The 27,957-nt window shown below is 40.7% G+C and overlaps 1 protein-coding gene across 1 annotated transcript in view; it reads left to right on the top strand.

Annotated features, from left to right (window-relative positions):
* The window catches only part of LARGE1 (LARGE xylosyl- and glucuronyltransferase 1), a 612,831-nt gene that overhangs the window by 317,354 nt on the left and 267,520 nt on the right, over positions 1–27,957 (top strand). The window contains exon 5 of the mRNA XM_036759140.1: positions 2,388–2,511. Coding sequence (XP_036615035.1) covers positions 2,388–2,511 — 124 coding nt within the window. The remainder of the gene's footprint in view (positions 1–2,387; positions 2,512–27,957) is intronic.

The raw sequence follows: 27,957 nt of genomic DNA, 5'->3' as shown, positions 1-27,957 counted from the left end.
CCAACTATTTAAGAAGCACTTGTTGAAAACTTACTATTTATAAGACATGAATATATCTATTCACTCAGCAAGCATTTATTGAGCACCTACTGTTTATAATACATCCATTCATCCATTTCTTTTTTTAAATAAAAAAGTTACCCATTTTAGAATCTATTATTTGTAAGGCATTTATCCACCCACCCATCTGCACATCTATCCCTTAGATAAGCTCTTATTAAGTACTTACTGTCTGTAATAGATTCAGTCCTCCAGGATTCATTCTTTCCATGCATTTATAGAGAACCTGTAGGGCATCTATCCATTCACCCAACTACCCATCCTTGTATCCCCCAACTAGCATTCATTGACCAACTGTTGTCTATAAGACATTCATTCAGCTGGCTAGCCATTCCTCAACATGCTCTTATTAAGTACCCACCATATGCAAAACATTTACCCATTCTTCTTGTTTGTTTTCCAATAAACACTTGTTGAATACCCATTATTTGTGAGACATTTGTCATTTCTTCAATAAACACACGTTGAATGCTTATATCATGCAAGATTTGCATTCACTTATAAGGCATGTTTTAAGAACTAGTTGAATGCAGAATACTGCTAAAATCCTGAGAAGGATGTCAAGTTTAGGCAAAATGGTTCTTTCTTAATGGAGCTCACCATTTAACTTTGGCAAGGAGTGACAGTTAGGGAAAGCATTTGAACAAGCTTGACTCACTTATTAAGAGTTTTTTATTTCCCTTTCAGAGGCACAATCAGAGAAAAAGTATGTAGAATGTATCCACCAATACATGGAGCCAAAAGGCATTATATATGGGATCTTGAAAATAATGCATTGCACTTATTCCAAGACTTTGCAAAGAGTACTCCTCACAACAGCTCTTTAGCACGGGTAGCACAGTTATTAGGGCTCTCTCCCTCTTTTTCCCAGAAGCAGAAATGAGACCCAGGAAAGTGAAATAGCTTGCCCCGGTCATGCAGCTAGTAAGTACAAGAGCACCAACTAGAACTTGGGTCTGCTCATTGTTTGCACATTTGAAGAAGGACACTGAGAAATTGGAACGTGTCCAAAAGACAACAACCAAGACAATGCAAGGACCAGAAACCATTTTATATAAGAATGAGTTAAATTGAAACTAAGGATGTTTAGCCCTGAGAAGGGCAGACTTGGGGCTTATGGCAGCTGTGTTCAAGTGGTTAAGGGCTGATGTGTAAATGAGGGAACTAGTGGCAGTGACTAAGCATTGCGTGAAGGATGGTTTGGGTTTAATATGAGGACGCGTTTCCTAACAATCAGAGCTGTCCAAAAGGGAAATCTGTTGTCTTGGGAGGTAATTAGTTCCCCATCGCTAAAGACTTTCAATTGCATATGACCACGATGGATGCCAGTATAGGTTGGGCAAGACGGCCTCTGAGGTTTCTTGTAACTCTGAGATTCAAAAATGTTTTGACTCTGTGTGCAGGGCTCTCTCCGCTTTGTTGCTGAGAACCAGAAACAGACCTTAGTTCTTATCTGTCCATTTTATGTATCAGAAGACTAAGTTCCACAGAGGCAATATATTCAAAGGATTATCAGCAGAGTCCAGACCAAGGGCTGGAGTTCCTTAATACCTATTCACAGTTCTAAAATAATAATAATAATAATAATAATAATAATAACAATAATAATAATAAATAGCATTCACATAGCACATTAAGATTTTTCAAAGAATTGTAAATATGTCATCTCATTTGATCCTCATAACCACCCTATAAGAAAGGTGTTACTATTATCCCTTTTTATAGATGAGGAAACTGAGGCAAACAGAGATTAAGTGACTCTCCCAAGGTCATGTGCTAGTGTCAGAGATAGGACTCAAACTCAGGAATTGATGCCTCCAAGTCCAACACTCTGTCCTCTGTGCAGTCATATTTTGATCCATGTGTTCTTCCCCATTGAGGCTCACATTTATTTATCATCAGTATAGACATTTGGAAAGGATAAACTAACTCAGAGTTACATACAAACACTGGTATGGCATTCAGGGACCACAGTTGATGGTTTTTGGTTTTGCTGTTGTTTTCTTTCTGTAGATGCTTCAGGAAGTCAATCAGGGTGTATCACTGCACAACCCTGTGCCACTTGCCTTGGAAACAAACAAGCAAAAAGATATCATTTTCTTCAAAGATTTTGTATTCTCCTGATATGGGCAGCCAACACATACACAAATTCAAAATACATACACAAAAGGAAAGGAATGAAGGGACTAAGCATTTATATAAGGGCCTTCTATGTGCCAGGCACTGTGCCATGTGCTTGTATAAATGCTATCTCATTTGATAATAACAAAGCAAAGGTCCTAAGCTCTTCTGCTATTTCCTCCCCTCCCCACCTCCACCCCTGACAGACGGAACCCTCTACACTTCCATCTCATCGCTGATGCCATCGCCAAGCAGATCCTGGCCACCCTCTTCCAGACATGGATGGTGCCTGCCGTACGAGTTGACTTCTATGATGCTGATGAACTAAAGGTAAAGGGCAGGGGTGGGAGAGTAGCACGATGGGCCATTGTGTTATATTTAATGAGCCTGGTTTCCTCATTAATTTTGCAGGGCCAACAAGGTAAGCTCAATTGAAGTGATCATTGAGAATGCCTAGCTATCCAATCAAGATTTTGTGATGACTTAGTTAGAAATGACTTTGCTATTCTCCTACTCTGATGTTCTAGGGGTGTAGAAGTGTTCCTGTATTCTTTTTTTGTTTTTGTTTTTTAAATAAATTATTTAATTTTAATACTCTTTTTTTTTAAATTTTGGGTTCCAGATTCTCTCCCTCTCCCCTTCCCACCCCTCCCTCACTCACTTAGAAGGCAAGCAAAGTATCAATCATGCAGGTGAAATCATGCAAAGCAGTTCTCTCTCAGGAGGCAGATAACATTTTTTCATCATGAATTCTTTGGAATAGTCTTGGATGATTGTATCGATCAGAACAACCAAGTCTTTCACAGTTGATCATCATTCCAACATTTCTGTTACTGTGCACAGTGATCTCCCATTTCTTCTTACTTCACTTTGAATCAGTTCATATCGGTTTTGCTATGTTTTGTTTTTGTTTTTTTCTTCTGAAACCATCCTCTTTGTTATTTCTTATAGCACAATAGTATTCCATCACAGTGATGGGTCGCGACTTGCTCAGCCATTGCCCAATTGATGACCATCCTCTCAATTTCCAATTCTTTACCACCACAAAAAGAATTTATATATATATATATATATATATATATATATATATATATATATATATATATATATGTATATGTATATACAGAGAGAGAGAGAGAGAGAGGGAGAGAGAGAGAGAGCGCACATACGTTGTTTTAGCTTTTCTTTGACCTCTTTGGAGTACAGACCTAGTAGTAGAATTGCTGGGTCAAAGGGTATGCACAGTTTTATAACTTTTGGGTCATAGTTCAAAATTGTGCTGCGGAATGATTGGACCAGTTCACAACTCCACCAATAGTTTATTGGTGTACCTGTTTTCCTTCATTCCCTCCAGCATTTGTCAGTTATAGGAAATTGCCTTTATCTAATTAATAGTGATTTAGGGCATTTTTCATATAACTATAAATAGCTTTGATTTATTCTCCTGAAAATTTCCTTTTCACCATTTATCAATTGGGGAATGGCTCTTAATTTTATAAATTTGACTCAGTTTGCTATATATTGAGAAATGAGGACTTTACCAGAGAAATTTGCTCTTAAAATTTTTTGATATTTCTTCATTGTCTGTGGTACCTTTTTAACAAATGTAGTTTCTCCGCTTATCCCTTTTAATTAAGTCTATTTTTTGCTTTTGCTTTGAGATCATGATTGCTACCCCTCCCTTTTTTACTTCAGTTGAAGTATAATAAATTCTGCTTGAGTTCTTTATTTTAACTGGGTTCTTCTGTTTAAAATGTGCCAGGCACTGTGCCATGTGCTTGTACAAATAAAAAACCATATTGTTGTATTCTCATTTCTAATCCATTCTGCTATCTGCTTCTGTTTTATGGGGAAGCTCATCCCTTTCACATTCAATTATGTTTGATAACTGTGTATTTCCCGCTATACAATTTTGTTCTGTGTTTCTCTCCCTCTCCCTCTCCCCCTCCCCTCCCATCTCCCATCTCCCATCTCCCATCTCCCATCTCCCATCTCCCATCCCAGAGACTGTTTTGCTTCTAACCATTCCCTCCCTTAATCCAGCCTCACTTTTATCATTCTTCCCTCCCCAATATTTCTTATCCCCTTCCCTTCCTATTTCCCTATTGGGTAAGATAGTGTTTTATACACCACTGAGGGTATATATATATTCTCTTCTCTTTGAACCTATTTCAATGAAAGTAAGGTTCAAACATTGTTCCCCATTTCTCTTCCATTATAAAAGTGCTTCCTTATACACCTCTTTTATGTGAGAAAATTTCCCCCATTCTAGCTCTCCCTTCCCTCTTCTCCCAGTACATCCCGCTTTCTCACTCCATTTTTAAGAGTTCATCCCAATATTATCAACTCACAGCCATGCCCTCTGTCTATATAAACTCCTTCTAATGCCCTTACTAATGATAAAGTTCTTAGGAGTTGCATGTATCATCTTCCCATATAGGAATGCATACAGTTTACCTGAGTCCCTAACCCTAACCAATATTTTGGAGGGGTGGAGGTTACTCTTTAATATTTTCTTTTCTATGTTTTTCTTGCATCCTGTATTTGAATATCAAATTTTATATTCAGCTCTAATCTTTTTCATCAAGAATGTTCAAAAGTCCTTTGTTTCATCAAATGTCTTTCTCTCCCCCATTTTCCTGGGTAGGTTACTCTTGGTTTTAATCTTAGCTCCTTTGCTTTTCAGAATATCAAATTTCAAGCCCTCTACTCCTTTAATGTGAAAGCTGTTAAGTCTTGTGTGAGCCTGACTGTCACTCCATGATGCTTGAATTGTGCCTTTATGCTTTGAAATATTTTGCCTTTGCTGTGGGAGCTCTAGAATTTGGCTATAATATTCTTGGGAGTTTTCATTTTGGTATCTCTTTCAGGAGATGATTGGTGGATTCTTTCAATTTCTATTTTACCCATTGGACCTAAGATATCAAGCAGTTTTTCTTGATAATTTCTTGAACTGTGATGTCTAGACTCTTTCTTTGATAATGGCTTTCAGGTAGTCCAACAATTGCTAAATTATGTCTCTTCAATCAGTTTTCTAGATTAGTTGTTTTTCTGATGAGATATTTTACATTTTCTTCTGTTTTTTCTTTCTTTTGATTTTGTTTGATTGTTTCTTGATGTTTCATGGCGTCATGAGATTCCACTTGCCCAATTCTTATTTTTAAGGAATCATTTTCTTCAGTGAGCTTTTGTACCTCTTTTTTCCATTTGGTCAATTTTATTCTTTTTTGTTTTTGTTTTTGTTTTCCCCAAGAAGTTCCTCTCTTCAGTGAATTTTTTGTAACTCCTTTTCTATTTGGCCTATTCTGCTTTATAAAGAGTTTGTTCCTTCAGTGAATTTTTGTGTGTCTTTTACCATTAGACCAATTCTGTTTTTTATGGTGTTATTTTATTCAGTGTTTTTATGCTTCTTTTATCAAGCTATTAATTATCTTTTCATAATTTTCTTGAATCACTCATTTCTTTTCCTAATTTTTCCTCTATCACTCTTTCTTTAACTCTTTTAGGAATTTTTGCTGGCCTTAGGTCCAATTAGTATTTTTTTTTGGAGGCTTTGCTTGTAACTATTTTCACGTTATTGTCTCCTTCTGATGTTATGCCTTGGTCTTCCCTGTGACCATAAAAGACATTTACAGTCTAGTTCTTTTTGTGGTTGTTTGTTCATTTTTCCAGCCTATTTCTTGATTTTGAGCTTTATATTGAAGTTGGACTCTGCTCACCTGGGCTGGGGAAGGAACTGTCCTAAGCTTCAAGCTTTATGTGCTACTATTTGCAGATCTAGTTCTGGGGGTCTGCAAGTTTTTGGTGCTTCCGAGGTGTTGTGATCCTAGGAGAGGTATGGTCACTTATCTCCCACAGCCACAAGGGACTATGTCCTGGGCCCTTGCTCCCTTGTAGGCTATCACAGACCTCCTCTCTACCCTGAAACTGTGACTCAGAACTGCTTATGGGCGTTATAGTTGCCAACCAGCTCCAGATGCACCCAGTGCCAACACAGGGTCCCTTGTAATCTCTTTCTGACCAGTTGTCCAACCTCTGGCAGCTTCCAATGCCCACTGTTGGTGCCCCTGGGCATCTGTGCCCAGCCCAGTACTACAGACTTCTCCTGCTGACCTCCTGAGTTGTCTTAGGTTGAAAAATGTCTCACTCTGGCTTTTTGTTCCCTCTGTTCCTCCCAATTTTGATATGAGAAGGTAATTTAAAGTTGTTTAGAAGGGAATGATGGGGGGTTTAGCTGAGTGACTTCCTCTAATCCACCACCTTGGCTCTGCCCTCTTGTTTCTGCATTCTTGAAATCTATGTCTATGGATTATGAACTCCAGTAGGTTCTTCCTTGCTTATATAGCCTGAAGTTGAGGCCTGAAGACTGGGCTCAATTCCTCTCTTGCAAGGACCTGTATGAGGAGGTTAGTGACAAGGTGATGGATGATTTTTAAGCAACAGTAGGTAATGATGCAATCTTCAATAGTGAAAAGAGTATCTAGTGAAATCAAAGCTTCTGGGGATAATTGATCATGGGTTCCTACATCTAGAGCAGGAAGGAACCACAGTGACCCCATAGTACAAGTCCTTCCCTCTACAGATAAGGAAACTGAGACCCACATCATACAGCTCCTCAGTGTCAGAGGTAGTATTTTAATTCAGACCCAATGACTCCAGACCTAATGCTTTTCCCAATTTGCTATGCTGTATTGGAGGAGACCTCAGAAATCAGGTAGTCTGATTTTTCTAGATCATATTTATAAAGTGTTTTAAGGCTTCCAAAGCATTTGCATACATTGATTCCTCTGGTCCTTGAAACAACAGGCTAGGTAATTATCCCCATTGTGCAAAACATGAAGCTGCAGTTTAGAAGTTGCATGACTTACCCAGGGTCACCCAGTAAGTACCTGAGGCCAGATTTCAACATGCTTATTATCCAACATTTGAATTTCCTCAATAACACCCTTAACAACTAACCATGTCATCCCTGTTTGCTGAGCCTCTGTAACAAGCAACTCACTACCTCTTGGAGCAATATGTTTTATTTCTGAACAGTCCTGATTATTAGGGGTCTTCCCTCTTCCTTCAGTTGAAATAAGAATAAATAGCATTCGTGATAGTGCCTACTATGTGCCAGGCACTGTGTTAAGCACTCTATAATATGACCTCATTTGAGCCTCACAACAACCCTAGGAGGTAAATGCTATTATTAGCCTTGGTCACATGACTAGTTAGTATCCGAGATTGAATTTGAACACAGAACTGAGGCTTTATCTACCGGACCACCTAGCCACTCTATAAACAAACATTTATTAGACACCTACTATGTGCCAGGCATTGTATCAGGGGTTAGTGTTACAAGGACAGATAATTAAATGGTTTCTGGTCTCAAAGAGCTTATGGGAAAAACATCCATTCATAAAATTATGTAGGCAATAAGTATATGTACAACATATATAATATATATCTTTATGTCTTTATAAAAAGAAACTTTGGGAGGTAGCTAGGTGGTGCAGTGGATAGAGCACTGGCCCTGGAATCAGGAGGACCTGAGTTCAAATGCGACCTCAGATACTTGACACTTACTAGATGCGTGACCTTATGCAAGTCACTTAACACCGATTGCCCAAACAAGCAACCAAATCTTTGATTTAATCAATATAGGGAGCTCCGAGGAATTTCCTGGACTAGCACAAATCAACACTATTCTTCAACTCAAAGCTTTACAGAGTTGTCTGGGGACACAAATGACTAGCCCAGGGTCTGTATCTTTCCAAAGTGGGATTTGAATCCAGGTCTGCATCTTCCTGACTTGAAAGCCAACTCTATTCATCGTATCCCACTGTCTATGTATAAGACAGATAAAATAAACATAGAGGATTTTTCGGGGCGGGGAGGTGTGGTGGGTCATAGCAGTTTGGAGGGGAGGAGGAGAAGTCCGTTGGTGCAGGGCCAAAAAGAGTGCGTATAATTTCTTTTTGTGCATCCTTACGTATATTTGAAGACAGCCATAATGACTTCATTCCTTTCCCTGAAAGTTTTCCCTTTTCCAGCCAGTCTCTTTAGTAGATTTTCAAATAATATTAGACTATAAGCCCCTTGAGGGCAGGAATGGCTTTGACCCTTTTTTTTTCTTAAATTCCCAGTGCTTTTGGCAGTGATAGTCATCATTTAATTCATTAATTAGTATGGCTTTCCATCCCCTAGTGGTCCTCTGCTGGACACATTCCAGCTTTTCATTCCCCCACCTGGGGTTGTTGAGGGAGAACTGAATCCAGTGATCCAGATGTGCTCTGACGTCGTAGTCATCCTTCCTGTGCTTTCTGAGGCACCAAGCTAACCACCTTCTTTTGAAGCTGAATCGATCACGAGGTCATGTTTTTTCAGATCATATAACTGAAAGACATGGAAATAATCAACTTCATTATTCACAGTGTTAAGGGACAGGGGGCAGGAATCCCAGTGCAGTCAGGGGCAGAAGCCTTCAATTGAATTTTGGGTCATTACCACCCATATGACTTTGAGTGTACCCTTTCATTTTTCTGTCCCTCATCCCCTTCCTTAGTAAAATGAGGATGTACCACTGACACCCATCTCAGCCAATAATGGGATGATCAGATGCCTAGGACTGTGTTTCTGATGTCTGTTCACAGACAGCTACGGACGTTTAGATAAATGCTTAGGAGTTTTGCTTCTGGTCTCCTTGGGAAAGGCTAACAGCCAAGCTCAGAAACCTATATTAGCCGGAGCTGCTTGGTGCAAACATAATCAAGTCATTATCTTTTCATCGCACGGTCATAAAGTTTTAACTAGATCCTCAGATGCAGGCCCGAGCTTTTGATTTCCCATCTCAGGCTCAGAGCTGGAAAGAGGAGCTCAGAATGTAGCAGCGGGGGGTTGTTGTTGTAACTGGAGAGCCAGGCCAATCTATTCTGAGCAAAAATTGATTAACACTCTTAAAAAGGGAAAAAACAAAATATCACAAATTTCTCAGCTAATTAAGGTAAAAGCAAGGCGTGCTTCTTACCTCCCAGTATCTCAAACCAACACTACACAGGAAGGGGTAGTGGGAAGGGAGGGCGACATCTGGAAGAGGAGAATCCCGGTACCTTCTTGGTAATTGCTCTGGTTACTTCAGTCTTTACATCCCCTCAAGAACTGCAAAATCCACTGTTTATGGGTGTGTGTGTGTGTGTGTGTGTGTGTGTGTGGAGAGAGAGAGAGAGAGAGAGAGAGAGAGAAGAGAGAGAAAAGGAGAGAGAAAGAAGAGAGAAAGAAGAGGAAGTAGAGTAGAAGAGAGGGAGAAAGAGAGAAAAGGGTAGGGAAAGGGAGCATAGGAGGCAAGCTATATCCTCAAAGAAAACAGAACAGTTTAGTCTTTGCTTTTCTATTAGCATAGAATATATATATATATATATATATGTGTGTGTGTATACATAAATATACACACATGTGTACATATATGCATGTATATATTATTACTATCTTTCTTGTATCACCTAAATTTTCCAGTGTATCCCACCCTGATCCATCCTCAAGAGCCATCCATTGCCAGAGATTGATACAAAGCCTGGCACATGCTTAATAAATGTTGATTGATTGATTGAATAAAAAATGGGGGTAGAGAATTCCCCCAAAGTAACTGATATACCAAAATAATCTACCACACATTGTATTACTCACCAGAGTGTCCCAGGAGGAAGGAGGAAAGTGTCTCCTCCCATATCCTCTTCTGGGCCAAGTTTGGTCTTAAAACTCCACAGCATTGTTTCTATACGTGGTCAGTCAGAGAACAAACATTTAGCAAGTGTTTTCTATGTGCCATGCACTGTGCTAAATGCTAACCATATAAGGAAAGGCAAAGCACATCACTATCATTAAGGAACTTACATTAAAATGAAGGCAATAACATGCAAGCAGTTCTTTCCATATGAAGTATAAACTACGTAAATTCGGAGTTGTCTCTGAGAGAACGCATGGTCACTAAGGGGGATCAAGAAACACCTCCTGTAGAAGTGAAGATTTCAGCTGAGTCTTCAAGGAAGCCAGTAGAGGTGAGGAAGAAGACCATTCCAGGCACTGAGTACAGTCATTCGCAGTCATCATGCATGTCATTTTCCTGGTTCTGCTTACATCACTTTGCATCAATTCATATGTCTTCCCGTGATTTTCATTCATCATCTCTTGTTCAGTTGTTTCAGTCACGTCTGACTCTTTGCAACCCCATTTAGTGTTTTCTTAGCAGAGATACGAGAGTGGTCTGCAATTTCCTTCTCCAGCTCTTTTTATAGGGAAAGAAATTGAGGCAAACAGGGTGAAGTGACTTTACCAGGGTCACACAGCTAGTAAGGGTCTGAGGTTTGATTTGAACTCGGGTCCTCCTGACTCCAGGCCTGGTACTCTATCCCCTGTGCTACCCAGCTGGCCCAATTCATAATCTCTTGGAGAGCAGTGTTATTCCTTAGTGTTCCTGTACCATAACCTGCTATGTCATGCCTGAATCAATAGGCAGTCTCATCATTTCCAGTTCCTACTATATACATTTTGATGGATAGGAGGCAAGATTAATTTTTAAATTCCTTAATTTACTGGCCATCTGGTTCATTTGGGGAGGCAACCTGATACATTACAGAGCAAAATATTAGACTCAAGAGAGCTGAGTCCTAGTTCCATCTGCACCACTGGCTAGCTCAGGGACCTTGGCCAATGTGCTTTGCTTATCTGTCCCCCTCCTGTGAGATCAAAGGATGGAGAGCTGGTCATGAGCCTGTTTACTTCAGCTCTCTCTTTTTACAGATGGGTAAAGTGAGGCATAGAGAAATAAATTGGTTATCCAAGGTCACACATCTGGTGAGTAACAGTAGGTGTGAAATAAGGTCCTCCGGTGTTCTTTACACCATCACACAGTGTGACTGTCATCATTCCCTAGGGGTGCAGGTACCTGGGCACTTTTAGATAGAACATAAGCATTCAGGAAGGCTTCATACATGGAATTTTAGGAGCATAGGTCTAGAGCTGGAAGGTACTTTAGACGTCATCCCGTTCAACCACCAGAATTTACAGAGGAGAAAGTGAAGGACCAGAGAGGCAACATAGTCATGAAAGTAGTAAGTGGCAAAGCCAAAATTCGAACCCAGGACCTCTGGCTTTGGATCCAGCATTCTCCCAACTATACCCTACTATTTTATCCATCATTTTATACAGAACCCATAGAAGGACTGGATCAGCTGTTCCTCTAAATCCAATTCAATGTTATGGATTTCTATCTAAGGAACATGTAACAGTGACTACAAATGTACCCACATGAGTTAGCATGTATTCATCCTGTCTTCTGTCCTTCCCCTTTTTTTCTCAGTTCTCGCCTGTGCCCTTCAAGAGTGTGTTAATAAATGTTTAACAATCACCCCTCCAGGAGTGTGCTAATGAATGTTTAACAATTGTCTCTCCAAAGAAATAATATTATATACAGAACATGCTTTGAAGTTTCGTCTGCATCATTAGCATTTTTCCATCACTTTCTTTTCAATGAAGGACACACTCAAGCCCTGATTTCTAGCATTTGCTAATTTCCCTGGTGTAGATGGGCAGCAAGGTGGCACCATAGTGCATAGAGTCAGGAAGATCTACGTTCAAATTTGTCATTAGACACTTACTAATTGTGTGACCCTGCGCAACTCACTTCACCCCATTTGCCTCAGTTTTCTCATCTGTAAAATGAGTTGGAAAAGGAAATAAGAAACCACTCCATTATCTTTGCCAGGAAAACCCCAAATGGAGTCATGAAGACAATTGAACAATGACAAACAACAACCACAAATGGTGTAAATGCTCATCCCGAAAATGATCACCGTCAGTGTGAGCTGGCTCCAGGGAACTCCTGCCCCACTTGCATATTTCATTCTCATGAGTCACGAGATTTTTGAAGAGGCCTCAGAAGCCAGCTAGTCCAACCCCCTCATTTTACAAATGAGGAAACTGAGATCCAGAGAGCAGGGAGTGCCTTCCTAAGGTGGCACTGGTAGTGTCAGGGGGTGATTTGAGTAAAGTCCTTTCATTCCAAAGCCAGTGCCTGCACCAGGGAACCTCTGCTCCCCATAACTTTAGGGTTATCCCAGGCCGTAGTTTCCTCCCTAAGGATGTAGTTTCTCTTTTTTTTCCTTAACAGTACCTTATATTTTTCCAATTACATGTAAAAATAGTTTACAACATTCATTTTTGTATATTTTGAGTTCCAAATTTTTCTTTCTCCCCTCGCCTTTCCCCAAGACAGTATGCAATCTGATATAGGTCCTACATGTACAATAATGTTAAACATATTTCCACATTAGTCATGTTGTGAAAGAAGAATCAGAACAAAAAGGAAAAACCATGAGAAAGAAAAAAAGACAAAAAAAGTAAAAAAAATATTTAGACTCCATGTTCTTTCTCTGGATGTGGGTACCATTTTCCATCATGAGTCTTTTGGAATTGTCTTGGATCATTGCTTTGTTGAGAAATGCTAAGTTTGACATAGTTAATCATACGGATGTAGTTTCTAGCCATTTAGTACATACCTCTAAGGAGAGGTAGTGTTGTCCAACAGATAGTGCTGAGGCTGATGTCCGGAAAACCGGTGTTCATGTTCTATCTCAAACAGTGATCATCATTATGATCTGAGTAAGTCATTGGTCCTCTTGGAGGCTCTGGGCCTGTGCTATGCAAATCTTAAATTACTCTACAAATGTAGGATTTGATCACCATAACTAAAAGCCAAACCATCAGGCAAGGAACACCATTATGGCTGGAGTCCCCATAATGCTCTGGGAGCCTGGCTATAGCTGCCAGTGTCTGTGGAGGCAGCCATTTACCTGTGCCAACAAACTTGCCATTCCTTGCACCTGCCTCCCCCCTCCCCATGCCTTTATGCATCAACCTCCCCTCCCCCACCCCCATTTAATCAACCAACAAGTATTCATAGAGCAGCTACTATGTGCAAGTACTGAGAATACAAAGACAGACATGAAAGTGCCCCCTGTCTTTAAGAAAGCTCTATTTTATCCCTATTCTTTAATCATTCACTCACTCATTAAATGAATACTATGTTCCAAGCATCGGGCAGAAAGTGGAGATACAAAGAGAAAAGGGACGTAGTCCCTGCCCTCCAGGAGCTCACTTTCAAACTCACCTTTGGCTGTTAGAATTCCTAAGGTCCTTCACAGTCTGATCCAACGGCCGTATCAAAGACAATGGCATTTCCCGATGTTGTTAGCACCTTATTTTCTAGTGCCTGGTTAATTTTATTGGGTACGTATCCTGTATTCTTATACTTGTGTGCATATATATACATATATATATATATATAATTTATATAAATGTGCATACGTACACTTATGTATATACACATATACGTTTGTATATCTATATAGTGTGTGTATATATACACATACATACATTTCTATACATATACACACATGTATATACATAGATTTATATGTGCATACATACATGCATATATATATACATGCGTACATTTATGTGTATATGTGCTGGTATGCATGTGTATGTGTGTGTACATATGCATATATACACACCTATATATAGATAGAGATAGTTATAGATGCCATTTTCCTATTAGAAAGATACAAGTTCCCTGATAACAGGCCTTGTTTTATTCTGGTGTGTAGCAAAGTTCCTGGCACATAGTACATGCAATTTAAATGTTTGGGGAAGAATGGAAAGAACCAAGTGAAAACGCCACATAGGGAACTTCCACCACAAAGGAACCTAAAGTCAGAGAATCCAGACACGTCCGAGGGGAAGATTCCATCCCTCTGATGACTGAACCGGAAGGGAAAGGGTGATGGTGGGAACACATAATGTGCGAAGGGGAAATGGAGCCATGGAACACAGTCATTAGTTATCACAGTACCTGATGCTGAAAAATGTTCCTTGGACCAGTCCATTTCTCTATCCGATGACTGAGTCATGTTGCCACGTCACCAGCCTTCACAATCCCTTCTGTTTCCAGTGACTCCCTCCATATTATATTGGTCACCTTAACCAGGATTGCTGTCTTCTTTAGCCAACCACACATTCTGATACTCCAAACATCTATGTCCCTGGGATAAGAAAACAGGAATTTATTCATAGAATTAAGCCCATGTTTCCATATAGACTCAAGAAAATCTAATGGTACCTTTTATTATCAGTTTCTCTTTGAGTCTGTTCTGCTTTTCTCCCTTAGGCAAATGATGCAAGATTTTATTCTCATGGCTGCCACAGTATGTGTCCATTGATCAACCCAGTAGCGAATTCTGTCTCTGGAGATGACTAGGGGGACACTTGACAGTTGTCAAGTATATGCTCATATGAGTTCTTGACACATAAACTATAGAAGAGATTGGCACATATGGTGGATTGGATATGATGGCCTCATTGGTCACTTCCACCTTGGAGAACATCATGGTATTGTATAAAGAATTCTCAACATAGAGTTAAGAGGATTTGAGTTCCATTCCACTTAGCTACCTGTGTGACCTAGGTCAAGTCACTCAACTCACTGGGGCTCTGTTTCCTAATCTCTAAAATGAAGGGGTTGGTCTAAATGACCTTCAAGGTCCCTTCTAGCTATGATCCTAGGAGTCGATGAGAAAGAAAATCCTCAGATCTTCTACTCATGACAATCTCACGCATCCACGTTGTAGGGGGCTATTCGAAACCATCAGATGACTTGTTTTAAACCTACCAAGCCTTCTCTCTCTTGATTTTTGTGATAGGGCCATGTGTGATGCCTATCTTTTCATCTTGCTTCTGCCTGCCTGAAATGGTACCGAGACGGCGAAGCCAGCGTGAGCGTGACTCTCAGCTCAGAGACATAAAAGTGGCTCCGATAATGGATGTTTTATGATTAACTTCTCTAGCTGTGGACCCCAATTTAACTCCCTCACTCCGCAGCCTGGTTTGTGCTCATTACCAACATCAGAAATAGCCTGAAGTGTAATCAGTCAACTTAGGTTACAAAAAACATTGATGATCGACTCCAAAAGGGAAAACCCAGGTCACATTTGACTTCCTGTACTGACCCGACTTTGTGCTGGTCTCTGTGGGGCATGAATGGCATTTCCCTTGGTGAACACTAATCTTTCTTTGCCTTAAGCATTCAGGACAAAATGGATCCCCCCTCCCTGCTACAGTGTTGGAGACTGTTAAAAATTGATAACACAGTCAAAGTTTTTTCTGTGCTCCCAGTGGGAGTCTCCTGTGGCTTGGGGAAGAAGTAGAACTGTGGGGAGTTGCCAAAGACTTCTCCCTCTGTTGTACTTCCCTCTGTCTCTTCTAAAAAGCCCTGAATGTTCTCCATTGGTCTAATGTCAGAGGGGAAAGTAGAGTACTTTGAGTGCTGAAACGGACTCAGAAGCCATCTAGACCAACTCATACATGAAGAGAATCCTGATTATGATATCCAACAAGTGGTCATTGAGGTCTGCTTGAAGACCCACAAGAAGAGAAAGGCTCCAGATGGCCCATTCCACTCTGGGACAGCTAAAATTATTAGGAAAATTCATTGGGCTGCCAGTCATTAATTGTTTTTATTTTTCTCATAACATCACCCTGAAATAACGTCTTGGCAACTACCATTCATTGCTTCTGGTTCTGACCTCTTACGGCAATCAGAACAAGCTGGATGCTTCCTCCATATCATAATTCTTCACATACTGGAAAAGAAGTCTGCCATGTCCTTCCGTCTCCAGAGACTTTTCTTCTTCACACTACACATAGCTAGTTCTTTCAGACATTTCTCATGTAGTGTGATATCAAGACCCTTCCTTCTCATATTCTAGCTTATGAGCATTCTCCTTATACTTTGGTGCCCACAACTAAACACAATACTGCCAGTCTGCTCAGGGCTGAGCATAGTGGGGCCATGACCTCACTATTCTTGTAAGCCTATCTTAATGCTTCCCAAGATGCATTACCTTTTTTTGCCTGCCACGTCCCACTTCTGCTTTTATTGAGCTCACAACCCACTAAAATAGTCGTATCTTTTAAGAACTGTTGTCTAGCCATGCCTCTCCCATCTGGTATTTGTGAAGTCGATGTGCTTGTACCTAAGTGTGAGGTTTTACATTTCTCCCTAGCAGATGTTATCTTAATGCATATAACCCCAGGCTCTAGACTGTCAGCATCCTTCCTGGTCTCGACTTTGTCATTCCAGTACATTACCTAGCCCTCCCAGCTTTGTGTTATCAGCAAATTTAGTGGGCTTACCATCTACATTTTTATCCATTTCATTGATGAAATATGAAACAATGCAGGTCTAAACACATAGCCCTGAGGTACTCTATAGGAGACCACCGGCTAAGTTGACTTTGAACCATTAACAACTATTTTTGGAATCTGACTATCCAAGCGATGCTGAATCCTTCTAATTGTGTTGTAATTTAATTCACATCTGTACATCTTCTATGTGCACACATAATGATAATATAAAGTATCGTCAGAACCTTTGCCAAAAGCATAGGTTAGCTATATTAAGAGTATTTCGCTCATCCGCTAGTTTAGCAATCCTGTTTAGGGGTGGGTGGGTTGGAGCAGTGTTAATGAAGCTACGCTCACATGTTATTCATGAATCCATGTGGCTCTTTGTAATCAATGCTTCCTTTTCTAGATCTTGATTCTTTCTAGAATTTCCCCATTAAGTGAAGCCAAGCTCCTTGGATCATAGTTTACTGAATCTGATTTCTTTTTTTTAATTGAGTTAACATTTGCCTTTCTTCAATTTTCCATATCTTTCTAATGTCCCCAGTGTTGTCCTAAAATAAGCAGGTTACCTATTGAAGGGTTAAAAGAAAGCAAGTCTTGTTAAATGTAGGAAGTGTACCTGCTGAGCTGGCTTTCAGCATTCAGAGAAGCCTTGCCATCATAGATTTCAAGCTGAAGGGTGTCTCAGAGATCATGTACTTCAATTCATTTGTACTCTCTTTTTTCGTATTTTTAAAAAATTACCAAACATTTATTTTCTTTCCTCCTACTCCCTAAGTCCCTTTATTTTATAGATGCTGTCAAGAGGAAGTAGTGACTTATCCAAGGTCACGCAGGAAGTGACAGGACAGAGAGGAAACACAGGGTTGGATTTCAGAGTAGGGACTCCCTGCATCGCTGCTCCAGCATGATGTTTACTTCTTCAATGGCAATAATAGCCCTTTGCATTTGGGATAAAATAACTATCTTTTTTTCTTTCCCAAATCATTATTCCATTCAGTATCCTCACAGTCCTCTGCTGGCATCTTCCTCTGGAGTTCCATCTCATTATGGAGCAGCCCACTCTAATTTTAGCAGCTCCATTAGAAACTGGCATCCCCCTACCTGCATGTCCTCCTTTGCCCTCTTTAACCAATCCTCCAGTAGCTGCCAAAATCATCTTCCTAAATCCAGCCACGTCACTCGGCTGCTCAGGAAACCTAAGTAGCCCCTTGCTCCTTCTAGCAAAAATGCAAAGTCCTCTGCTTGGCATTGAAATTCTTCATAGTCTGGCTCCAGGCCACCTTCAAAGGCTGATTTCCTCTAAGTCCTCTGCCTGGACTTTGTTCGTCTCCGCACTTGGTGTCCCAGCTCCTGCCTTTGTCTAGGCTCACCTGGAATGCACATCCATCTGGGAGCTGATGAAACCGACACCTCTAAGATGCTTTCCAGGTTGAAATCTACAACCCTGTAAACTGCTCCTAGAGTCCTGGTTTTATTTCCAAGACTCAGCTCCTCCATGATAATGTTTCTTTGAAGACAGGACTGTTTGTTTTTGTTGCTGCTTGTCAATCTTTATTACGTAGCACAGTGCCTTGTACACGTTGTTGTTGTTAAGTCATTTCAGTTGTGTCCAAGTCTTCGTGACCCCATTTGGGTTTTTCTTGGCCAAGATACTGGAGTGGTTTGCCATTTTACAAGGTGAGGTAACTCAGGCAAACAGGATTAAGTGACTTTTCCAGGGTCACAAGCTAGTAAGTATTTGAGGCCAGATTTGAGCTCAGGAAGATGAGTCTTCTTGAATTTAGGTCCAGAGCTCTATCCGCTGAAGCACCTAGCTCCCCTCACCTTGTACAGAGTAGGTGATTAATATGGTACAGATTGAATTCTGTTAGAAATCTCATCCTTCTATTGAGCCAAATTCCCTCTTTCCTGAATTTCGTGACTGATCTTTACACTCCCCTCCTGTGTTTTGCTCTCTTCCGTTATAATGTCCTTCAGAAACTTGATGGCCAGTATCAAATCCTTCCCAGGTGTCCTCTTTTTCCTAGATAAATAACTTCAGTTGCTTCTTCTGTTCATTAAATTATATATCCTCCAGCCCCATTACCATTTGGGTTTCCCTTTCTGTCAAAGATTGAATTTTTCTCTTTGGATTTTATTAACCAGATGTAGTATATCTGTGCAAAGAAGAGTTGGGCTATTACCTTCCTTGGTCTGTGGCTCTTGCTCTAGATTGACTTTGGAGGACAGGTACTGGACCCGTGGTTTGCCCTTGGAATCCCAGGGACTCCTGGTGAGGAACTCCCTTCACCAATGCAGTTAACACATTCTGCACCTTTCAATGCTTAGTGCCTTACTGGGGCCCTAAGAGGTGGTGACTTTCTGAGGGTCACGCAACCAGGACCTGTGAAAGACAGAATCTAAACCCAGATTCTCTTGATTCCAAGGCAGCACTTCAGGCACCATGGCTTCTTGCCTCTAACACATTTCATCAATTGTGATTCTCATCGAAAATGCCTTGTTGGTTTTGTGTTGTTGTTTATTTGGGTCAGTTTGCTTTGCTTTGCTTTTCATATGTGAACCTCTGCGAAGCCAGGTCTCCACAACCCTGTAATTTGGCCGCTGGACATGTTTGTGTGCATGTTTAACCTAACTAGAGGATTTTACATCTACTCCAATTTGATTTAATCTTATCAATTTGGGCTCATCTTTTCAGCCTGTCAAAATCGTTTGGATTCCGATTCTGTCATCAGACATATTACTTATCCTTCCCAGTTTTTTGCTATCCATAAATTTGATAAGCAAGCCTTCTGTATCCTCATCCAATTCCCGAAGGAGAAGGAAGGGGGGGACACAAACAAACAACAAATAGAATCTGATAGGGTGAGGAAAGGAAGCTGCCTGCAGCATACAGCTGGAGAAGCTGTTCCAACTTGGCGTTGATCCATGAATCAATACTCATTGCATATTGTCGCTCCTCTAGCTATAAATCCTGGTAACTATATCATCATCCAACATGCATTTATCCGTCTTCTTCACAATAGTATCATGAGAGAGTTCATCACAGGCACCTTTGTGGGTAGCACATTGAATAGCATGGCCAGCTTTGAGTTAGGATGACCTGAGTTCAAATCCTGCCTCCAGTACCAACTAGCTATGTCCCTTCCCTGCTCTCTGCCTCAGTTTCCACATCTGAAAATGGGGATCATAATAGCACCTACTTCCCAGCGTTGTCGGGAAGGTCAGATGAGGCAATGTTTGTAAATTGTTTTGCAAACCTTAAGGCGCTGTATCAATGCTAGCTATTATTAATATTATGAATATGATGTTAATTAACAAACGTTATGAATATAATGTCATTTGGCCTTTTTAGCCAGTTTGGCTAGATCTGAGAGTGGATGGAGGTGAATAAAGTATAACAAGGCTGGAAGGAAAAGTTGAGGCCAGGTTGGGATGTATTTAAAGGCCCAAACAGATGAGATCCTCAGTTGTAAAATCTAATGGGATAAAGCAACAATTTAAAAGGGAGCTTTCAGCCTGAGAAGGACTTTTCTGCTGAGTGCCTCGAGAAGATGGGGTGAAATCAAAGCACATGGGATGTGCATTAGGATAAGGAAAGAATTCCATGAGATCAAGTTGTTAAACATTTGAATGAGACATATTTTAATGTATTAGAACATCCTCCTTTGTTAGTCTTTTAAAAACAGGGCAGCTTTCACCACCTCTGCTTGCCTCTCCATGTTCTCCTTATGGATGGCCTTATCCATTTCTGTGGCCTTGAGTAGCAGAAAGTGGGCTGGAAACATAGTTGGAGGAGCTGAGTTCAAATCTTGACACTTACTACCTTGACCTTGGGTGAATGACTTATTCTGTTTGAGCCTCAGTTTCCTAATCTGTAAAATGAGGACATTGGGAAAGACGGCCTCTCTGGCCCATTGCAACTCTAAGTCTGCTTATCCCATGACCTCAATATGGATGACTTTCCAGTCTTCATTCCCATTCAGAACTCTGAACCTGCATTCCCATCCTGCCTTCTGTATGTCATCGTTCAGTCATTTCAGTCGTGTCTGGCTCTCTGTGCCAGAAAACCCCCATTTGGGGTTTTCTTGGAAGAGATACCAGAGTAGTTTTCCATTTCCTTCTCCAGGTCATTTTACAGATGAGGAAACTGAGGCAAATGGTTCAATGACTTGCCCAGGGTCACACAGCTAGTAAGTGTCTGAGGCCAGATTTGAACTCATGAAGATGAATCTTCCTAATTCCAGGCCCAGTGCACCACCTAGCTGCCCCCTACCTTCTGTACAGCTCCCCCAAAATGCCATGTATAAGGAGTATGCCCAGTGGCTAGAGTGCTGGACTTAATTGTCATGTCAGCATCAAGATTTGAACCAAGGTATTCCTAACCCCACTAACTGGGTGACTCTAGACAGTTCCCTTTACCTCTCTGGGCCTCAGTTTGTTCATCTGTAAGACGAGGGTATTGGACTAGATGGGCTCTAAGAGCCCTTACAGCTTTAGACTTTAAGCTCAATACATGGATCTGCAATCACAGTCGATCAATCAACAGACATCTATCAAACCCTTATAGCTAGCTTCCAATTAGTGCAAATAATCCATTCAGGTTGTGGTCCCATGTATTCAGATCTGCCCTACTCAGCATGGTCACTGGTACCAGCCCAGTGGAAATAGAAAGGACGATTTGAATCCCAGCAGCCATTTCACTAGTTTCATCATCAAGTTGGGACTTGGACTTGGCTGTACTATGTGCCAGACACTGTGCTGAGCACCAGGGAACCAAAGAAAGCCAAGCTCAAGTCCTGCGTGTCCATAGGCAAGTCTGGTCCTTGATTACCTCATCTGTAAATCAGGGTATAAGACCACACAACTCTGGGGTCCCTTTCCCCTCTGGTCTCTGATCCTAAGAGTTGCACAGGATGGGAGAGTGAACAGGGTACCATATACAGTCCTACAATGAGATCTTGCATCTGCTGGAGTATTGAAGTATATATAGGTCATGAAAAAATGAATTACACTTGTTTTGCTTGGCCTTGGTGCATGGAGCAAGAAGCTTTACTACTACAAGTGGCAGAAAGGCAGATTTAGAGTTAATAATAAGGAAGAAGGGGAAAAAGCTTCTAAATAATTAGTTATATTAAAGTAAAGGAGGTCAACTCAGGTTGTCCTTGTCTCTGGGGACCTTTGAACAAAGACAATACAGGTTCTTCTAGGGGATGTGATAGAAAGGATTGATGATCCTTCTATAGGTTGGACCAATTGATCTCCCAGGACTCCTCCTTCTTGGTAATTCCTTTAGTCATCTTGGTAAAAGAGAGCCTACCATTTTATTAGATAGCCTCCAATGAAATATAGTATCTGTCTCTCTCTGTCTCTGTCTGTCTCTGTCTCTGTCTCTCTCTAATAAGAGTCAAAAAACATACTGAAGTAAATAAAATCATGTTACAAAACAATTTTCTTGAGGGAGGCTTTGGAAGCTCAGATATGATCTCAAAGTTTGATTTAGCTCCATGATCCCAGTGTTGGAGAACTTGAGTTTCAAGAAGTACTGATTTGTGATTTTTTAAAAAATTAGATTAAACCAGATTCTCTCTCTCTCTGGGTATTTAGTATCTATTAATGGATAGGTTTCAACTTCTTCTAAATTAAGAGGAGCAGTTGCCAACAAAAATCCCTATTCCCATCACCCCAGGGGTGAAATGCACGGTTGGAAAACAGATATGATTAGCTCTAATTAACAGATATCGGACTTCTAAGCTGAAAATTAAAAAAAAATAATAATAAAATAAAAAGCTAGTCTGGCCAGCAGATAAGAAAATCAAACATAAAATCACAGATTTTCTGAGTCGGTAGGTACTTCATGGATCATCTGGTTTAACTCCTACCTGGCCAAATATCTCTTCTACAGAATCCTTAAAAATTGATTACCTGGCCTCTGCTCAAAGATTTCTACAGCTACTAATGCCTCCTGCCCCAAATATAAAGTATTTAGTTTATATATATTTTATATCTCCCTCTAGGTGTATATGTTGCCTCCTACATTAGATTCTAAGCTCCTTGAGGGCAGTCTGACTGTCCTTTGCCTCTTTTCATATCCCCAGTGTTTAGCATGTTGACTTTTGTCTCCCTCCTTAGATACTAAGCTTCTTGAAGGCAGGAACTATCTTTGGCCTATTTTTATATCCCCAGCAATTAGCATTATACCTGACATATAGTAGGTACTTAATGAATGTGTTGATTGATTGATAGAATGGAAGCTTCTTGAGGACAGGAACAGTTTCACTTTTGTCTTTATATTCTCCAGCACTTATCACTGCATCCAGCACCTAGTAGGTTCTTAATACATTAGTGTTTTCTTGCTTACTTAAGTGACTGATGGGGCTTGGAGGAAAAAGAATAAACTTATGAGATATATCTGTACTACTTTTTTACTTTTTTTTGGTCTTTGTTTTTCCTTGAAATTGGCTAGATTCTGCCTTTCTATGACTTTCATCCCACTGTCCCTAGTTATATCTTTTGATACCAAGCAGATGATGAATCCTCTTCTACATGATATCCAAATGGACAGGTCTTTACTTGTTGCCTGCTATGTGCTGACTGTTATAGGAGGTAGGGGATGGGGGCTCAGAGGCAGCCTGGCTAAGGAGGAAGGGCTTGGATTTGGAGTGAAGTCTTGTTTCAGTTACTCATTGATTGTGTGGCCTTGGGAAAGTCACCTAAACACACTATGCCCTAGCTTCTCCATTTGTAAAAGTGGGTAGTTGGATTTGGAAGTCTCCTGGGTCCCTCCTAGCTCTAAATCTATGATTCTAGGGGCAGCTAAGTGGTGCAGTAAGTAGAGCACAGGCCTTGGAGTCAGGAAGACCTGAGTTCAAATGTGGCCTCAGACACTTGACACACTTACTAGCTGTGTGACCTTGGGCAAGTCACTTAACCCCAATTGCCCTGCCTTCCTCCCTCAAAATAAAATAAAATAAAATAAAATAAATCTATGGTTCTATGAACTATGCTAAAGCCCCTGGCCATAAGAACCTTCTGATCTAAACCAAATGAAACAGAAGTTAAATAAGTATTAAATCCAGAGTCTGAGATATGGACAAAACGTATGCATACACACATACATATGTGTGTGCGTGTATATATATATATATATATATATATGTATATGTGTGTATACATATGTGTTCCCAAACATATATATCAGCTAGGTGGCTCAGTGGATAGAGCACTAGGCTTAGACTCAGAAATACTCGTCTTCATGAGTTCAAATCTGGCCTCAGACACTTACTAGCTGTGTGACCCTGGGCAAGTCATTTAACCCTCTTTGCCTCAGTTTCCTCATCTATAAAATGAGCCAGAGAAGGAAATGGCAAAACACTCCAGTATCTCCACCAAGAAGACCCCAAATGATGTCATGAAGAGTCAGGCATGACTAAAATAACTGAAGGAATACATATACAAACATACATACATACACACACACGCATACACACACACACGTATATATATATATACACACACACATACATACATATATATACACACATATTAAAATATCTACTCTATCTCAGGCTCCAAGGATCCAAAAATAAAAATGAGAACTCATCCTCAAGGCTTTTACATGTAATTTGGGGAGACACCATATAGATCTACAAGAATATGTAAAATAAATATGTGATTCCAAGACAGCTTAAGGTAGGGAACAAGCAACAGCTGGGATCAGAAAAAGTCTGAAGTGGAGGTGCCATCTTTGAAGAACGCCAGAGATCCTAAGATGGGGCAGTGAGAAGGGAAGGGCATTCTGTGCAAGGGAAATGGCCTGTGCAAAGACAGAGAAAAGAGAAGTGGAGTGTTGTATATCTGGAACACCAAGAAGGCTGGTCGGCTTAGATCATAGATACGAGTAGAAAAGGGATTATGAATCTCGGTTCTATGAATATTGTTCTTGAGAACTGCATTTAAGTATATTCATTTTCCTTTTGTGATCCTATATATTTTGTTTTATTCATATTTTTCTAATTTTTTAAAATTGCATGTATTTATTTTTAGTTTTCAATATTCACTTCTGTAAGCTGTTGAGTTTTAAATTGTCTCCCCTCTTTCCTTCCCCTCCCCCTCCCCAAGGTTTTATTCATTTAAAAGCATTATTCTAAGTGTAGGTTTGTAGATTTCTCCAGACTTTCAAAGGCCAATGGGACACACAAAAAAGGTTAACAATGGCTGGGGGGTAGTAGTCTGGGGAAGCCTCCTGTAGGAGGTGGCTCTCCATGTGGACCATAAAAGATAGGTTGCATTTAGAACCTCTGTTGTAGGAGATGAGAGCACAAGAACAAATTCATTCAATATATTCAGCATTGTATCCCTGGAACTAGATGTTTCCCCAAAAAAATTAGTTAATAAAGTCCAGGAGAAAGGCCTGCCACACTTTTTCATCTTCATTTTATACAGCCTAGCACAATTAGCTCCATCTCTTTAAAAACAAAAGCAGAGTATGCTTTGTTTCCAGGAAAGCCCCCTTTATCTGCATAATCTTTATCTCTGAACACAAGTCCCTGAGCTTCTTTACAACTCTGACATTCTGGGGTTCTTGTAACAGCCTTCTAAGCATGCTATTATATTTTTCTTCACCTAAGGAAAAGGAAAAATTCAGATACTGCCATTTTACAGGTAGGGAACACTGAGACCCAGAAAGGTAGAATAGTCCTCATGCCACTCATGATATGGCATATTGCTCCTGCGGCTATGGTCCTGGCAGCTTCCTGAGCTGAGAAGTCTATCCCTTCTAGTAGCCTTGGGACATATGTACAATGAAGAAATACAAAAGCTAAACAGATTGAAAAACTAGGCTCTTGCTACTAATTAGGGAAAGGCTTAACTAAAAATGATTACAGCTTTAATAATTCATTCTGTGAATGCAGCTAGAGCATTGGCTAGGGGGTGAAAGGCATTTTTTAAATTATGTGATTGGGATTTCTCCTTAGCATTTACATATCACAGATTTGTGATATGCACGCCTAGAAATGTTGACTTCTAAGCTCATTTGATAATGATTACTATGAAAAGCAACACTTAGTAGACTGGCCACCCCATTTTTCAAATTAATAATATGATAGACAGAGAGAGCAATGTACGGATAACATGAACCTAGGAGGGACCGTAGTCCTAACTCATTGGATCAGGCTAAGTAATTATTTTAAGGGGGAAGAATGTTGGGCAAGGGCAGCTGGGTGGTGCAGTGGATAAGAGGACCAAGGCTGGTGCTCTGGGTTCAAATCCAGCCTAAGACACTTCCTAACTGTGTGAACCTGGGCAAGTCACTTAATCCTGTTGGCCTCAGTTTCTTCATCTGTAAAAAATGAGCTGGAGAAGTAAATGGAACATCACTCCAGTATCTCTGCCAAGAAAACCACAAATGGGGTATTCACACATGACTGAAAAACAAATATTGGGCAAAAGTCAAGATGGTTGGGAGGACACAGAACAAGATGGAATCTAATAGAGATAAATGCTAACTCCTGTACTTGGTCTTTTTTTTTCTCTTTTGACTGCATTAGAATAATATTGGACAGTTCTGTTAACTACAAGTTTCGTAATAACTAAACAGTCAACACATGTTTATTAGGCATCTCCAATTAAGCATCTCCAAGCAGTATCCAAGGCATTCAACCCTGGTCATACTATGTTTGGAATTATGTGTCCAATTCTAGGTAACATGGTGTTAGATGGACAGTGATAGATTGGAGACTCTTCTTTGGAGAGCCACCGGGGTAGTGAGTAGGCCCAAAATGAATGCAAATGGGCTGTGCATTGGGGTTGCTTCATTTAGGAGAATATGGGGATAGGGGACTGATGGCTGTTCTCATATATTTGAGGGAATATTATATAGGAGAAATACCATCTGCTCATTCACAGGGAGTAGAACAGGGATTGATGGTTAGAAGTTGCAGGCTCACTACCAGTGGGATCCAGGGGAAAGAATACTGAACTGGTAGTCAAAGAAATCGGGTTCCAATCCTGTGTGTCTCTTTGAGTGAATGGTAATTGCAGTCTTCTTCAGATGTTGGTGCCAGGTTAGGCCAGGCCTGGTGATCCCATACTTGGGCAGCCTCTACCAGGGCTACAGCAAAGAGGTGGTGGTGCTCTGGCATCTGTCTAGCCAGGGGAGCCTCTCCCAGCTTCTGTCCCTAGAGTGTGCTTCTTGGGACAGTAGGTTTGGAAAGGAGCCGGGAGGAGGGATCGGCGAACCCTACAGAGAGACAGAAGGGCCCTACCACAAACCGATAACAATGTTCAGCATTGAAATCCCTTCCCAATCTAACTCCAACCCAGTTTTCAAGTTTATTATACATCACACCCCCTCATGCGGTCTACGTTGCAGCCGTACTAGGTTATTTGCTGGTTCCTGTAAAAACATGCCATTTCCAACCTTTTGCACAGGCTGTACCCCATGCCTGAATAATCTTCTCACCTCTACTTGAAATTCCTAGTTCCCTTCAAGGTCTAAAGGACCACCTCCTACACAAAGTCTGTCTTCTTAGAGCTCACAAACCACCCACCACCCACCCCGAAATTATTTTGGATTTATTATCTATGGACCTAGAATTGAATTAGCATCTGGGTTTTCCCCACAGAGATGTCTTATGCCCAATCATTCCCCTATCCCAGGACACTGCTTCTTATCTCCTCCCTCCTCCCCCACCAGCTCCACTCTGTTTTCTAGGTGAACTTTGAGGGGTTTTCTAGGCAGCTGTAATTCTGGCCATTTATTTAATCACCAACCATCCAAGACTCCTTCTTTCTGCCAAACACTTAGGGAGTTGGGACTGCTCAGGCCAGTAGAAATGAAGGGTGGCGATGCCAGCTTCGTCATTAGCTACACCTCAAGGGTGAAAGCATATTTTCCAGTCAAGTGTTAAATTTCTCAAATACTGTTGTTGCTTTTTTCCTCCAAATTCCCCTGAGGTTGACACGTTTCTAAACTCTAATGGATTTCTGCGTTGGGAAGATTATTTTCTACTTCTCAGTTGTGTTTCTTTCCATTATTCTTTCTGATGCCCTGGTATCAGAATAAACAATGTCTTTCTCCCTTCGTCTTACCTGTTATAGTCTCTTCTTCGCCTATAGTAATTAAGCCATAAATACAGTCTTTTTGAAGTTCTTGCTCCAAAGTTCCTTTCTTCATGTTCTTTGCTGACATTTCTGTGTGTGTGTGTGTGTGTGTGTGTGTGTGTGTGTGTCTGTTGTGATGTTGTATGATGTTGTATGAGCATGTGGCAAGGAGAAAAAAGAAGGGAACCCAGTGATATCTGCCCATCTTCAGACTTATATGCACTACAGTTTCCTCTTCAATGGCAAAGATACCATCACCTTGGGGGGCGTCAGAAACCTGTCCTGCTGTGGGTTACTCAGAAACATAAGATCCTTCTCTTCTTGTATAGAAATCCTGGTTAGAGAAGGCTCCAGCCAGTCCTCAGGGCCGACTCAGAAGAGATGCAGGAAGTTCCCTGGGCCCCGTTGCCCGGAATGATAGATCCCCGAGTGCCTTGAAAAGCTGGT

Source organism: Trichosurus vulpecula, chromosome 5 (assembly GCF_011100635.1).
Source record: "Trichosurus vulpecula isolate mTriVul1 chromosome 5, mTriVul1.pri, whole genome shotgun sequence".
In the NCBI taxonomy this organism is placed as follows: Eukaryota; Metazoa; Chordata; class Mammalia; order Diprotodontia; family Phalangeridae; genus Trichosurus; species Trichosurus vulpecula.
This window is presented reverse-complemented; position numbering and strand designations above follow the sequence as displayed.